The sequence below is a fragment of the Hyperolius riggenbachi genome, chromosome 3 (assembly GCF_040937935.1).
Source record: "Hyperolius riggenbachi isolate aHypRig1 chromosome 3, aHypRig1.pri, whole genome shotgun sequence".
NCBI lineage: Eukaryota > Metazoa > Chordata > Amphibia > Anura > Hyperoliidae > Hyperolius > Hyperolius riggenbachi.
The window spans coordinates 223,189,267-223,206,269 of NC_090648.1; the positions used below are offsets into that span (position 1 = coordinate 223,189,267).

At 41.2% G+C, this 17,003-nt stretch overlaps 1 protein-coding gene and 1 long non-coding RNA gene across 2 annotated transcripts in view; both read left to right on the forward strand.

Annotated features, from left to right (window-relative positions):
- Nucleotides 1-2,922, forward strand: part of ZNF592 (zinc finger protein 592) — a 49,391-nt gene extending 46,469 nt beyond the window's left edge. Inside the window, exons 9-10 of the mRNA XM_068275821.1 lie at nucleotides 165-318; nucleotides 879-2,922. Coding sequence (XP_068131922.1) covers nucleotides 165-318; nucleotides 879-1,352 — 628 coding nt within the window. The 3' untranslated portion in view covers nucleotides 1,353-2,922. The remainder of the gene's footprint in view (nucleotides 1-164; nucleotides 319-878) is intronic.
- An 807-nt stretch (nucleotides 2,923-3,729) lies between these two features.
- On the forward strand, nucleotides 3,730-11,694 carry LOC137563410 (uncharacterized). Its single transcript, XR_011030344.1, has 2 exons — nucleotides 3,730-7,023; nucleotides 7,451-11,694. It is a non-coding gene; the product is annotated as an uncharacterized lncRNA (long non-coding RNA).
- The last annotated feature ends 5,309 nt before the right edge of the window (nucleotides 11,695-17,003 follow it).

A 17,003-nucleotide genomic window follows, 5' to 3' on the forward strand; every position in this document is an offset into this window, starting at 1 on the left:
CCCCGACTCCACAGCCCTGAATTTTATGCTGTTTAATGCTTTAGACCATAGATGAAATTTGAGTGTAATATCACTTTATATGTCCTGCAGACTAGCACTTTGGTTCCTGCATTCCTCTGGTCCTCAATCCTTTCTGAGCACTCTTATATTTCTTTGTCTTTCAGCTACTGCACCGAGAAGCCTACATTTGCCAAACCATCTTTGCTGGCTAATCACATCATTTTAATGCATGGCATCAAAAACCCTGAACTTACTCAAGTCTCCTCTTCTCCTCTGACAACAAAGCCGCCGCCAGCGCAAAGCGGAGATCAAGACCAGGTATAATACTCATTTTGGATTAAGTACTCTGATAAAAAAAATTTGCTACATTGAATTACGTTACTATCTGCAGGATATTTTTTTGTTGAATTTTTGATTAATACCATAACATTTTCTTACAAAACATATGCATGTAATACAAGCTAACTGCACATGAAAGCATCATGCATCACTTGAAAATTTGGTGAACATTTTTTTGGGTGAACTTGTGTTTCTGTGTTTCATTAGCTAATGAAAACTACCGTATGTGGGACTATTCCCACTACTAGCCATGCCAAGCAGTATGAACATCTGCTGGCCACAATGGTCTATTATATGGTGTGGTCTCATGCAATACATGAACAGGGGTGCATATCTACCAAATCAATATGCTGAAGGTCAGACATTTTTCATTGCACTGAACCACCCTAGCTCTGGCCAGGTATATTAATGTGAAGGGGAGGCCCAGGCAGTGGCAGGAAGGAAGCAGAGCAGCTTGCTTTACCTATTCAGAGGTCATTCTGCATGTCAAATGTTTTGGCCAATATACTTTTATTCTAATCATTTCTTCTATGTTGCAGACATCAGGATCAGGGCCTAAAAAAGCCATTAAGAAAGAACTTGAGGACCCAAAAGCAAAGGAAGGCCCAGAAGCCAAGAAAATGAAATCGGTGTACAAGTGTGCAAAATGTGGCTTCACCACAGACAGTAGCACAGACTTTCTTGAGCATATACCTCAGCATAAGACTGACAGCTCATCCTACCAATGCGTGCATTGTGGCTTGTGTTACACCTCACAGATATCTCTCAACCGACATCTCTTCATTGTACATAAAGTTAAAGAGGAGGAGGAAGAAGAGGATGAAAGACCGTCAAGCCCTGACCCAAAAGGTTCGGACAAGCAAAATAAAAATGTGAAGGCGGACCAGAGTGGAACATGGGAGTGTGCACAGTGCAATTTAACCTTTGATCTGGAGAGTGCCCATGCTGCTCACATACGGACTCACAAAGAGAGCACAGATAACAGACAAAAAACAGGATCTTCTGTAGCTTGACAAATGCTGAACTCAAACCACAGTATCACAGTTTTCAAGCAAAAGCAAATGTTAATAAGATAATTACAAAAACACAAAACTATTTTTACTGAGAAACTGGGAGGGATGTTGGTTTAAATTAAAAAGAAAACTAGATTTAAGGTACTGTGTTTGTTTATATGGACTGTTAGCTGTTCATTTAGGATACACTAGTCCTTTGCACGGACCTACAATGCCCAGCAATATAAGGGGACAACAGAAAAAAAACACAAAGGGAAAGAAAGAAATGTAAGTTTTTCTTTCTTCAGCTATTGATAATTCCAGTTTTTGCTTTTCACTATGGCCGTATCGTGGTATTTATTGCTTCTGATATCTGATACCTTCATTCTGTACTTGTGTAAGATGTAAAGACCTCACAGCAGGGCTTTGCCAATGGTTTCTTTTCCTTCTGGACACATTTCTATCTTTCAGCTAAATAATGCAGTGTTTAATTCAATTATTGCATTTCAGACATGGTGTTATAGCATTTGTAGCAGCAGTAAATACAGTGACTGGTAACTGAGAACAGATATCTAGCAGTTGTGGTGTAGTAGGGAAACGCGGTCAGACGCTACCTAAAGCACTGGGAAGGATGCCAAATTCCAGCATTTAATGATGATAAAGGGAAATCCTAAATCAGGTTAAAAAAAATTATGACTGTTAAATAGAAGATTCACGCATCTAGTGCTTCATTATAATTATTAGCGTGCTTGGAATTCATGTTTGCCTGTCATTGCAACTCAACTCAATTTCCCAAGAAAATATTGGTTACATCCGGTTATATTGTGAGTAATGGTTAGCATGTTCCCTAAAGTTCATAAAAGCAAATGTTGATAGCCAAAAATGCTAAACACTGCAGTGCAGAAAATATGGGAAGGTGTGTGTGTGTCTTAAAGTCAGTTTTATATACAGGAGATATTTAATTAGTGTGGCTGCACTTCACATTTCAGAGTATTGTGTCGCTCCTGAGATTTGGGCACCTACTGAGACATCAAATGGCAGAGTGACAAGCAGAGCTATTTATTTAGCACTTTGTAATCCCCCCCCCAAAAAAGATGTTTAATGTTGACAACAAACTTATTTTAACACTCTATGAACCGAAAGGCTCTTGCCCCTTAAGGATCAGACCCCCCCCCCCCCCCCCCCCTTCTGTACTGTAATTGGCTCACAGGGTTCATTGACTCCTGACCAGGGCACGGAGCTCAGCTGTCATTACATTCATTGACAGCTAAATGCAGCGGTGACAGCGATGGGAGCACACGGCAACAGGACATTAAAATCAACACCATGGCAGGTTTTCCTTTTTATGTGTGTTTTTGGTATGCAGTTTTGTTTTCTTAATGCAAATTTTTTTATAGATACCAATGAAGCTGAATTACATGAAAATGTATCTGATTTTATTTTAAGTCTGAGTCCGATATTTGCAAAGCGAATGCAGTTTTTCTGCATTTCCATTGACTTGAACTAAATGTGATTCTCAAATGAAAAAATTCAACACTGCAGCACAATTTTAAAATGCAGAAAAAATTGATCCGAAAATTCACACAAAAACTATTTTAATACAATGCAATTGAAATACATTAGATATGTGACAAACAAGAAGACGTAAACCCGCACGGCACGCACAAATTCAGATAAGTGTGAACAACACATCTGAATTTGCATGAATTTTTTTCTTTTTTACTTTCTGATATCCCACACAAGAGTGCATTGGATCAGATGGGGTGAGTAGTAGATCCAGGTAACTTCTCCTATTTGCTGTCTCATTTGTCTATCCAGTTTACTGAATATACAATGTTAGTTGCTGGTAAGTACAGGCTGGTCCTAAATACCAAACATTTTACTTGTTTTACTGCATGATCTAATCTATGAGAATTGACATTTATTAAAGAGAACCCGAGGTGGGTTTGAAGAATATTATCTGCATACAGAGGCTGGATCTGTTTATACAGCCCAGCCTCTGTTGCTATCCCAAACCCCCCTAAGGTCCCCCTGCACTCTGCAATCCCTCATAAATCACAGCCACACTGCTGACAAACAGCTTGTCAGAGCTGGCTGTGTTTATCTCTGTAGTGTCAGTCTGCTGCTTTCCCCGCCTCCTGCAGAACTCCAGTCCCCGCCTGCATCCCTTCCCTCCCTGCTGATTGGAGGGAAGGGACGGGGGCAGGGACCAGAGCTATGCAGGAGGCGGGGGAGCAGCTGAGACTGACACTACAGATGTAAACAGAGCCTCACAGCACGGCTGTGATTTATGAGGGATTGCAGAGTGCAGGGGGACCTTAGGGGGGTTTGGGATAGCAACAGAGGCTGGGCTGTATAGGCAGATCCAGCCTCTGTATGCAGATAACACTCTTTAAACACACCTCGGGTTCTCTTTAAGGCATTTACCTCACTAGTTGGTAATTTTACTTTTCGATGTGATAAGAGCCTTAGTGAATGTTGGCGAGATGGTGTTTGGCAAAATGTTTGGTAAAATCAGCTGTTTTCTGCATTACCGAATGCGGTAATGCTTAGTGAATGAAGCCAGTGTATAACTTGATGCACTTATATTTCATTGGGAGTTTTCACACTGTTACTTTTGCAGTGCAGTGCGACAATTTCTGACAGGCTAACACACTGCATGCAGCGCATGATACAAGTCTACTGTTTGCTGCACTGTACCGGTCCATGATGTAACTTTACATTACTGTTGTGATCCTACTTTTCAGGGTGTGCAACATAAATAGTGTGAAAGGAGTTGCAGGAGGATAGAGAACATTAATTAACAATTAGCCTGCATGTAACCGCAGAAAAGGCACTCGTGTTCAGCAAGCCTGTAGGAGGTCTTTGAGCCTTTTAATATGACCTGTCTGAATCCCTTCTGTTTGTTCATAATCACAATGAACAGGAGAATAGGGATAAAATGAATTGTTCTGTGGTAGTTCCTGGAAACACTGTCTATGAATCATAGCCTTTTCAAAAAATTAAGTCTTGTACAAATGCTAGGCTAGACTAAACTTGGCAGAGAACCCATCTTGGTCGAGAATCTTGCGTATCAAGCAGCTGCCCTAATAAGCTGTTCAAAGATCGCTATTGCCAGATCTTTACACATCTACGCTGAATGAGGATATTGGTTCCCTTTCTACCCCACACTCCAGAACCACTCCACCCTGTGCTGCACCTTCACCCCCTACATAGCAAGATTATGTAGTGCTCGGCTGTAGCCTAGCAACATGTCTGTACAACACTTAGGCTCCAAACTATTGCTCTAAGGATTGAGTCCTGATCCCTACATGTGATAGCTGTGTGTGTATGTATGCATGAAAGTGTGTACACACACAAACACACACTCACACACACACTTATACAAAATACAGCAAACTCCCCAGTATCCAGCTCAGGCGGGGATTGTCTGATACTGGATAATGTGTGCTTGTCGGTTGCTTGAGCAACCAGCTTAAAAAGAAAAAAGCACTAACCTCCCCCCTTCCTGGGCCTATCTTCTACATTTCCTGCAGCTCCCAGTGGCTTTCTGGGGTCCTCTGTACAGCTCAGGGCATATCACCTGACCCACCAGAAGCCAGCCATAGACGCCGGAAAGCCACTGGGAGCTGCAGGATGCGTAGAAGACGGTGCTCGGAGGATTGCTTAGTTTTTTCTGCCCTGAAAACTGCCAAAGTCCTGCCCCATTATCACCCCGGGTTAGATGACAATTCCAGATGCCTGAGTACCGGATAACGGGGACTTTGCTGTACCTGTTCTTTCAATAAATTACTTATTGGATTAGCCACCAGGCAGGGCCTTAGTTACGTTTAAAAAGTTTTTTTTTTTTCATATCTGATAAAATCGAAAGCAAATATGTGCTCAGATATTTGTATTGGCTTTTATTTTGGCAGTTTATCTTACGGTTTTCATTTTTCTATAACTTTGTGTAGAAAATGATGCATTTTCCTGCAACTGTCCATCTGCACCTTGCAGTTTACAGTGATCAGAATTTAAAAAGCTGAAGTTGCTTTTTATGCACAGATTTTTTACATGAAGATATAATTATGCCCAGTAGGTAATACAAATGCTGCACAATAAGGCAACATTGGGGATTATTCACAAAGCTTTTTTGCCTTTTTTATCTGTTTTCACCTTATCTGTTACATTTTTTTAGCTCCTAAAGAGCAAAAAATATAGTTAAGGTAAGAAAGGTAATATTGAAATGAAGTTAATCAGGATCAACTCACTTTGGGGCCCTTTTCCACTGCACAGCTGAATCGCAAATCGCTAGTGATTTTTAAATTGCTAGGGTTGCTACTTTATCATAGAAATCATGAGAAGTTTTTTCCACTACAGTGATTCGATTTGCAAATCGCAATCACTTTCTAGAGGGATTTTAAGTGATAATGCAATGCAAATGAAAAATCACAATCGCATAACAAAATGAATGAAAAATGGCAATCACTGGCGTGTGTGATTGCGATTGCTAGTGGAAAAGGGCCCTGAGTGATTATTTTGCTTATAAATGTGCTGAAATGTTATCTTTTGTTAATTAAGTTAACCATGAGAGGAGTAAAAAAAAGTTTTATACATACCTTCCTCCAGCCCCCTTCAGGCTTTATTGGGCCCTCGCCATCTTTCTCCGCCACCCGGATCCTCCGGTAGGCAGCCCGGCAACTTCGCTAGTTCGGGTGTTCTGCGCATGCGCAGCCCGGCCGCGCACCCCCATTGTGCTCCCTTCGCCAGGCGAGTTCTGCGCCTGCACAGTACTACTGTGCAGAAGGCTCACGGCCGGGGGAGTGTGTACGGCATGACTGTGCCAACTGTTGAAAATACTGGGTTGCCTAGCGGAGGATCCAGGAGGCGGAGGACGACTGCGAGGGACTGATCAGCCTGAGGGGGGCTGGAGGAAGACCCAGGTATGCATAAAACTTTACTCGTCTCAGGTACTCTTTAAGTGAAAAATGTCATTTATGAGAAGTTTTGTGAATTTAATCTGCATCCTCCCCTTAAACCTATTTTGAACGCAACATATTTCCTTTAAAAGTATGGTAACATGTATTGAAAAGGAAACTCCACTTTTCTGGGAACAAAAATCTGTTTGTATAAGCTCTGTATCTAACAATGGTGAAAATATATATCAGCTACTTACCTAGCTTCATTTCTGGGAAGTTTTTACTCTAGAGATTGGCTATCATTCATAAAGCATTTCCGCATGCGGAAATGCTTAAAAAAGCTGACTTTACCGACCACTTAGCAAAGTCAGCATTCATAAAGGCTCTTTCCGCATGAAAAAATGACACTACCGAGCAGAGTGATAAATCACCGCCTTGTGCGGTGATTATCGGAACAAATGTAGCAAAATGTTAATTCATAAAGAACACTGCAAGCGGTGTGAGGTCGGGAAGTACCGCTCCCTCTGATGTGACGATACCAATGTAAGTGAATGGAGACACACAGACCACCCAGGCAGCTGCAGCAGAGCGGAACACGGAGAAATTATCAACTCTGCAGCTTCCGTGTCTCCGCCTGCTTACAACCTGCCTACCGCCAGCCTAGTTCGGGGAATCTCCGCACTGCTACCGCACATGGATACATTTCTATGAATGCCCACCCAGAAGTCTAAAATACCGGCAGCAGTGTTTTCCCGCATTGATTCCCCTTACCGACAGCTCCTTTATGAATGATAGCCTATGGGCCGGTGCACACCAAAACCCGCTAGCAGATCCGCAAAATGCTAGCAGATTTTGAAACGCTTTTTCTTCTTTTTCTGCAGCGTTTCAGCTAGTATTTTGCGGTTTTGTGTAGCGGTTTTGGTATAGTAGATTTCATGTATTGTTACAGTAAAGCTGTTACTGAACAGCTACTGTAACAAAAAACGCCTGGCAAACCGCTCTGAAGTGCCGTTTTTCAGAGCGGCTTGCGGTTTTCCTATACTTTACAATGGAGGCAGAAACGCATCCGCAATCCAAAATCTGCAGCAGCCCGGGAGTATGCGTTTCTGCAAAACGCCTCCCGCTCTGGTGTGCACCAGCCCATTGAAATACATTACCCAAGCGGATCCGCACCCGCAAGCGGATCGCAAACTGCAGCCGAACCGCTCTGGTGTGCACTAGGCCTATGTGTGTGTTAGATATTCAGAGCTTGCTGTGCATTGAAATGTGATTTCAATTACAAAAGAAAAACGCACACTTGTTCTAAATTAAAGTAAAATATAACTTTAAAATCCTTGTTCGATGTTTTCTGAACATCTAAATTAAGAAACATATGAAATACAGTACTGTAGTAAATATTTTTATGCCCACAGTCGTTGAATGGAGTTGAGCTTTAAATAGAAATTGGTTGTAGATCCTTTGGAAGGTACATAGTAAATATTGATGCTTCCAGCCCAAATTAAATAAACCCAGATAACTAAGAACCCTTTTTTCTGGTAATTTAATTGCCTTTAGAAAAAGATCACTTTCAACAGTGTAGATCATTTCCCACAGTATAGTTCATCATCATAAATAATACATGAGCCCCCCAAAAATATTGCGTTCCGAAAGGTATGTTTAATTTTACATTTGGATTGGTACATGCTATACATGCATTTACAATGTGTCACTGAAAGTTATGCATTCAACTTGAAAAAAAAAAAAAAAAAAAAAAACTGCTCAGGGAAGATATATATCGCAGGTCTTTTTTTCTGAACTCAGAAAGGACCATACAAAACTAAATGTTTTATGGTAATAAGAAGTGTTTTCTGTGAAGAATTAGTATACAGTATATTTTGTACCATATCTTTAGACTTAATATTCATAATGAAACTGAAAATTGATAAAGTAGATAGGAATCCCTGACAAGACACAGGTTTTTGAAAAATGTTCACACTGTTGAATCTTCAATTTTCCATACTATTGTCTTCTGCTAATCACACATAACATAGAAATAAAACCATTGAAAACACACACACACTAACACTCTCTCCAATTGATCTGAAATATTGATTATTCTAAAAGAAATATGAAATAACCAATGGATGGCCATGTATCCCTTCCTGACATAGATGTCTCCTGTGTATTTAATTGTATGGTACTTGCTGCTGGTGCTTTACTGTCAGGCTATAAAAGCCCCTACTGAGACTGTGTTGAGTATTGTAACTGAGCTGCTTCTCACCGAGTCTTATCTGCTTCACTATTTTGTCAATATTGTCAGTTTAAAAATCCTTGAGCTTGCTTTTATTTATTCCTTTGATTTTGGGCTGTGTCCCACAATAACTGAGAGAAGACAGAAGGTCAGACAATCTCTCCCTGCTAGGGATGGTCTATGAGATGCAAAAAATTTCGAGTTGATGCAGTATTATGCAAATGTATGCTGCTTGAACATGCACCAATCAAATCCTGCTAAGGTAAAATTCAGTTTATCCATTTTCAGGCTGCATTAATCATTACGGTAATTTGTATACAAAATTTGCATAAACCTGCACCAACTCAAAATTATTTGCATTTCATTGACCGTCCGTGCTCCCTGAATAGTTTGAAATAACATTCAGAAAGCACAGCCCTCTTTCCCTGGCCCTTATTCAATTCACTTTTTCTCCTTCGTTTTCTCCTAGGTGATATTCTCACATCTTATAAATAAAATGCCCTTTAAGCCACCAGGAAGCAAGAAACCTTACATTACATTTTTATCAAATTTTTGGTACTTTTGCAGTTTGAGTGCTGAAAGGTTATTTTAAACGGAAGATAAAAAATGATCTAGGAGAAAATCTAGGCTAAAAAGTGAATTGAAGAAGGCCCTCTGAGAGGTAAAAACTTGTTGCACCAGCTTAAAGAGGAGCTGTTAGGTATAAGGTCTCAGAGAAAATAAACACATATATCAGTAGCTAAAGATTGGCTGTACTTACATTACATATGCATTTCACTGTCCACGTTTGGATTTCACAGAATTTGTATATAGTATATGCAGAGATAGATGCTCCTGACAGCTCATGGCAGGCTCCATGTTTTTCTGTCAAATGTGTCGTCATGTCCTGCCTGCTTCCTGATCACAGATAAGCTCCTACTTGAACAACACAGTGTGCAGTGAATATTAATGAGCCATGTGGCTAGGAACAATAGCTGACTCCTGCAGAGTACTCTGCCCCAAGATTTATCAGTGCTACACGCTGGACTGATTACAAGCTTCTGTAACGTCTCATTAGCAGCCGAGGGGAGGGCCCCAGAATGCTTTGCCGTTTAGTATGCGGCTTGCGTCCTTGTGGGTCTATAACAGACTTGCTGATAAGCACACATCAAAGGTAACTGAGATTTTTATCTTCACTAATGGCTTTTGGGCTTCCTTCTAAACTGTTTAACACAGGAGAATAGAGGTTTAAATTAGCTTCTGCAGCCTGACAGTTACTCTTTAAGGATCAGGACTCCCAATTATTACCAATGTCCTTTTGATGCTCATTTTGGGATAGGTGTACTGTACTTTAGTTGTTTTAGAAGACTGTTAGCATGCTATTCATTCGTTACAAAGTTTGAACAAAAATGATTTAATATTGTAACTTTATGTATATTTATTCTAATGATCCCTTTGTGAAATAACAGGCATGCATTCCTTGTGTTAGAGGTGCTTAATTAAGTCCAGGCAGAACAAAAATCGAGACCCAGGAGGTGTGTGAATAGGAAATTAGAGGTGACTCATAATATTCAGGGATTTTTTTCTATTGCAATCAATAGAAGCACATATCCTTCTCTAAGACCTCTTATACTCAAGTTCCAAAGAGAGCTCTTGGCATTTATACATGACATGCATAAAGCACCTTTCGCCACCCATCGTATTAGAGAAGTCAGCTGGGCCACATGGCTCTGCAGTAGGAAAAAAAAGTATACATAAAGTTCTTCTCTATTAATACTGTAGTCTCTACTCATTTATAGTAGACCAAAACCAGTCACAAAATTGTGTGCAGCTAGAAGGGCATGGAACGCTTAGTGACAGTGCTTCCCAGCAAGTGCCCCCGACATTCCTTTCAGCAAAGTTTTATCTGTTGTACGCCATGGTGAAACTTGCTCCTGTTAACAAGTTACCAACTGTTTGGAAAAAAATGGCTGTGTGGCTTTCATGCATAGCCAAGGCCACTTCACCAGCTATGGTCACTTTTGACAGAAAATTCAAGCTGTGGAAACAGCTTTGCAACCGTTGCATGCAGGGCTCTCACTTCTACTGGTTTTAATGAACAGCACCAAGGAAAAACAAACCTGTAACATAGAAAGGCAAAATAGTTTGACAGTAGAAAGAGAAGTCACACACCGCGGGTGCTGCGTTGCATATTCTGCAAAAGCATGATCACAAAGCAACAGAGGGGAACATTCACATTGTGCATTATACATGGGGTGAGACACATACAGAGAAGTATACAGTACATGCAAAGTATTCTATGCTGTAACTGTTAATGCATGCATTATGTGGTACTGCTCTGTATGCATGGCGTCATGCTGACGGATTCCAACATACCACACTAACACACCAATGTGAACATACCATTCCAATATCATAGCATCACGTTTGCTATGCGCCCCACTATGAGAGTAGCCCAACATAGATCTCGGGTTAGGGCAACTGCAAAATAACTGCAGTTTAAAGTAATCTGCTCGCTTTTTCCAGGTGTACACACATTTTTTTCTTCATTTTGAGCTCAGAAAGCTACCTAAACTAAAGTCTAAAGCCCCATCTACATGATAAGATTCTTTGTGCGATTCGATTATGATTCTATTTACGATCCGATTAAATCTGACATGACCGATCAGGATTTGATTCAATTTGCCATTGTTTTGCAATTGCAAATCGAATTGAATCGAATCCCGATCCGTCATGGCCTACTCCATTGTGTACGCTGCTCGCCCACCGCGTGACATCAGGTATGCACCTCTCCGTAGTCCCTCCGCCCCCTGCATAGCGACAGCTGACTTCATGCCTGTACAACCTGGCCCAGCAATGTCACCCAAGGGGATCGGGCCGAGGTGTGTATGCACCTGAAGGCCCTTGGTCTGTTTGTGATGATCAATGTACATGGCTATTCTTAATGCATCATTTAAATTTTAAAATCTGAAACCAGGTTTTGTATAGCCCTCTGTGTTTCCTTTGCCACTGTATGCAACATTTGACTTAATTATACTGTATTACTATTTGCAATGTGTCGCTGCTGACTCCGTTTTGTCCCCTTCAGACAGGGATCCCTAGCTGAATCTTCTGCTGGCATTGTAGAGTAGTCTATCCTCTCCCAGGTTTCAATGTTATGACATATTGAAGATTGTTTTTATTGTATTTAATTGTAGTCATATTGACTATGTATACATATATAAATATAAATAAATATATATACTTTCACAACAAAGAGTTTGTTTTGTTTTTTAGGTGCTATGCTACTAGCTGCATATAAATGATTACGCATAGACTTGTTTCAGTTTTGATTGTTGTGTACATATGTGCATGAACATGTGTATAGTGAATGTTTCTGTATGTCTGTGTGCATGTGTTTACATATCTTGTTAGTAGTGGAACCGCACTCAAATGGCCAAATCCCTAAACCAGGGACCAGACGTGCTGGACCTCTCTCCTGGGTACCGCCAGGATACTTGCAGCCAAAACGATCAATTGAGGTCCGCACAATCTTTCAGTCGTTTTTAAAATCTTTATTATCAAAACAATAAAAACAGAATACTATATGGCAGCATTATGTTTTTATTGTTTTGATAAGATTTAAAAAACGACTGGAAGATTGTGCGGACCCCAATCGTTGTTTTGGCTGTGCTTACATATCTATCATCAATCCACCATCTTTAGGTGGATTATGTATATAGTATATATTTGTATAACCACATAGTGCTTTTACTTTTCCATGCCACACGTTTCCATGAATTTTGTGTTGTATATTGATGTGGTAGAACTATTAATCCATATCATCTTATAGAAATCCTCAGTACTGTATTCATTCCCTTTTCATTGTAAAGTGTAATCTTTAAAAAGATGGCATATCGAGCAAATAGTATAAGCCCCCGTCCCAAACCAACATCTCTCTGCTGCTGTTGCCCAGCACAAAGTGATTACAGAATACCTATACATGGCTAGATTTCATTTTAAAAAGCAATCGTAACTTGCCCAAAGCTTTTATTGTAAATGGAAATCACTCATTGGGTTTTCTGAAATGCACTTGAAGAGGAATGGTTATGCTACATTTGCCAGATTTAAAAGGGGCAATAGAGCTCACAGGTACAGAAGTAGATTAGGTGGTTGTAGTAGTTTCACACCCAGGCACTTACGGTATGCAATTGCCTCTCTTACGTTTTCTACCAGGAGATAAATGCCTTCTCACAAAAAAAATAGCTTTTCAACAAAAAGTAATAGCAAGTTTATTTTTGTGTATGTTGGGATCAAGGTATTTTATTGATAAAGTATGAAAATATGTCCTGTTAATTGAATATGAGCCCCGTAGAGAAATGTAAAGGTTACATAGTTAACCTATTGTGTGTAAAAAAAAAACAAAAAAAAACTTCCAGAACTTTTTGTTTATAAATTCTAGTATATCCGTTCTCTGCAGGTAGCCATTTTATGGTCTGTTTGTTCACTCAGCACTTTGGTTCTTTCATGCCACTGTTTTCCACACATATAGACATTGCTACATGAAGGGTTTTTGTGCAGACAGCAGGCTAAAGGTTACACTAGTATTTCGTTTAGCCATAGAAGGGGAAACTGAATGATGGAGATAAGGCTGTCCACCAACAAGCCAGAAAGTGGCTTTGAAACTACAATCTGTTATCAAACTCCAATGTGACTACAATGTAAATGACCATATTTAGGCTTGGGGTCAGCCATTATACTTAAGCTACTTATTCCACCTTGCCAGTAGCCTTGCCATCTGAATCGCATGCTGGCAAAATTCGGACAGCATGTTGCATTTTTACCACAGCATGCCCTTGAATCCTTATAGCTGTTCACGGCAAAGCTATGGGGATTCGGCTGTGTACTCGCATCGCTGCAAGTGCCGGCATGTGTCCTACAAGACACGCTGGCTTAGTGGAAACTGGCCCTTACTGGTACAGTGTAAGAAGCTTTATGAGAGAATTGCGTTCACAGATATATATGTCAAAGATTCTGAAGCTTGCAGATGAAAGATGTACATCTGCTTCCAGGCCACAGTAATTGAAATGTACAATCTGTTTGATTCCTGTCATCCATGCCAGGGTGTAGTACCGTGCCACACGCTACCACTGATCACGTCACTCTCCCGTTGCTGCAGCCTACTCGCTGTGCTGTTGGTATGACAGCAGAGCTCCATGAAACTGTCAGAAGCTGATTTTATTGGCTCCTGACCCTGTGATCACTGTGATTGGCTCACAGTGATCATAGGGTCAGAGTTCCTGACCGGCTCACGGAGCTCTGCTGTCATGCAGAAACCAAAATGAGTGGGCTACAGCGACAGGAGAGCAGCGTGGATGGTGAGAAAGACAGGTCCATGCCGTGTGACATTGGCGAGTCCCGATGTCTCTGGTCCTTAAAGAAGTCTCTGGTCCTTAACCACCTTAGCGGTATGGACGAGCTCAGCTCGTCCATTACCGCCAGAGGGTGCCGCTCAGGCCCTGCTGGGCCGATTTGGATCAAATAAAAAGCAGCACACGCAGCCGGAACTTTGCCAGCCGCGTGTGCTGCCTGATCGCCGCCGCGAGCAGCAGTGAAAGAGGGTCCCCCCAGCCGCCCGAGCCCTGCGCAGCCGGAACAAATAGTTCCGGCCAGCGCTAAGGGCTGGATCGGAGGCGGCTGACGCCATGGCGACGAGGTAAGCGAAACACGGAAGGCCGCTCATTGCGGCCTTCCGTGTTACTTCTGGCCGCCGGAGGCGATCAGAACAACGCATCCGGAGCGCCCTCTAGTGGGCTTTCATGCAGCCAACTTTCAGTTGGCTGCATGAAATAGTTTTTTCTTAATTAAAAAAAAAACCTCCCGCAGCTGCCCTGGCGATCTTAATAGAACGCCAGGGTGGTTAAAGAGACACTGAAGTGGGAAAAAAAATATGATATGCTTTGTATGTGTAGTACAGCTAAGAAATAAAACATTAGGAGCAGAGGCATAAGTCTAATATTGTTTCCAGTACAGAAAGAGTTAAGAAACTCCAGTTGTTATCTATGCAAAAGAGCCATTGAGTTCCCGGACTTTCAAAGTCGCAGAGAGCTCTGTCTTCTGAAGCTTGCTATCTCAAGTGTCTGGCACTGTATTGTATTTTTTTTCTGCAGAGAACAGTTCAAAAGTTCACTAGCCTGCTCTGTAAAATCATTTAGATTGCCGAGTATTGTGTAAACTGCAAATATTAGAGAATGATGAAATGTTATTAAAAAAGTTCAGCTGAGCGGTGTGTACCGTTCAGTGTAAAAGGGAGAAAGAGGACTATAGACCGGATGGGGGCAGGTGGGGTAAGCATGAGAGCAAAGCAGTTGTTCGTCACTGTGGTTAAAAGATCTGATTAGTCTCTAATCAAAGTTGTGTGACACCTATACAACCTGGATTCTCACCCGAGACTTTGTCAACCAGCTGCTTCTGCTGAGGTCCTTCTACCATGTTTACAAGGCTTTAGTACTGCATGGCTCCAACAAAAGGACAAGGAATACCATGGCGACAGAGGACCAAAGCTTAAAGGATACCTGAAGTGACATGTGACATGATGGGATAGACATGTGTATGTACAGTGCCTTGCACACAAATAACTATGCTGCGTTCCTTTTTTTCTTTCTCTGCCTAAAAGAGTTAAATATCAGGTATGTAAGTGGCTGACTCAGTCTTGACTCAGACAGAAAGTGACTTCAGTGTGACCCTTTCTGCAGTAAAAAAAACGCTTTTACATATGTCTTTGTGAACATTTGTACAAGTCTCTAGTATATGTGCTTGCTCCAAAACAAACCTGCTGTTGAGTAGCACTTTATCAATGGGGATGAACGTCCAAGTGCTCGATCTGAGTTTTGACTATGGACAATGTACACCTGCGGGCAGTGGGAGTTATTTCGCCCTTATCGCCACCTCTGGCTGTTGCTATACATGTGGCATTCCATTACTCTGATACTTCTCTTTCAAGGCCAGAAGGAGGAAGTATCAGAGTGACGTACACAACAGCCAGAGGAGGCGAAAAAGGCAAGTTTACCCCCGCCGTGGCCCGCGTCTGGTAACTTATCTCTATCAATAGGGATGATTAATGAGAGGCAAATAATTCTGAGTTGATGCAAATTTCTGTACAAATGTATACATATTGAAAGTAAATCTAATGCAGTTTATGAGGGACTTGGTCCAATTTCATGCTGCATGAATTTGCAAAAAAGTGCATAAATGTCTGCATCAACTGCATATTTTACATCTCATTGACTATCCCTATCTATCAACAAGTACTCAACAAGTACTGTTCACACACCATTGAATACAGTGCACTACGTAGATAGTATTACCTGGCAAAACACCCTTGGATGCAAGGGTCTGTCAGGTGTTAATCTGCAATGAGTACCTATTTTTCTGTCGAGATAGATTTTGCACTTGTTTATTGTAAATAAGTCATTTAGTAGACATCAGAGAAAAAATTGCTATGCTCTTTTGCACAATTTTCTTTTTCTTACTCTCACCTTGGCCCATATGCCAATACGAAATCACTTTCTCTCCTGAGTTTTTTTTTTTCTAGGTGATATTTTTGCAGCTTGTGATAAAATGCTTCTTAAGTCACCAGCAAGCAAGAAAATACTCAAAATAATATTGATAGTAATTTTTCACCAGATTTTGGTTACTTTTTCAATTTTAAAACAATGAAAATTTAGTTTACAGTGAAGATGAAAGTTATCTCCTAGGAGATAACTCAAGTGAAAAAATAATTGCATATGGGCCCTTGTGTTTTGATATAAACCCATGTGATTTCTTCTACTTTCTCTCTCTCACAATAATGCACAGAAAACAATAATGTACAGAGTAGAATGTCCTACATTTTCTGTTGTGAGAACATAGTCACATTTGTTTAATCCTTCAGGGATTGTTTTGTATGTTTGCTTCAGAATGTTTCAAATAAAAAAATTCAATCAGGCGGCCTGACTGGCAGACTGTGTGTGTGTTTGTGCATGTGTATTTGTATACAGATGGTACAGAGGAGGAGCTTGTTAGTCAGCCCCCGGCAACGTGTCCTCTTCTTCGCCTTCTTTGCCGTCAAGCGCGTCATGGGACCAGAGGACACTCGAGGAGCTGCGAGGGCACAGGATGGCTGCAGGGGGCTTGGGGAAGCCCCAAGTGAGTGAAACTTTTTTTCCATCGATAGTTAAGGTTCACTTTAAAGTGGATCCGAGATGAAGAAGTAACTATAACAAATAACTTGTCTATATATCTTATCTAAAGTTTAGATAGTTTACACAGCAAATCTAGCTGCGACCAGCTTTAAAAATGTATGATTATTTATTGCTGCGATACAATGAGGGCAGCCATGTTCTGTTTGTCACAGGCCTGACATGCTGTGCATGTGGGCGCTATGTGGAGGCTTTGAGGACTTTGCTACGGCTGACTAGAGGTTCGTGGGAGACAGCATGGGCACAGAATGACAGCAGGGGGCTGCAAGAAGCCCCACGTAACTGTTAAGATTTACAGCTTCACGTGGGTAGCCTTAGGGAGTGCATTCACCAGCTGCAACTGCTC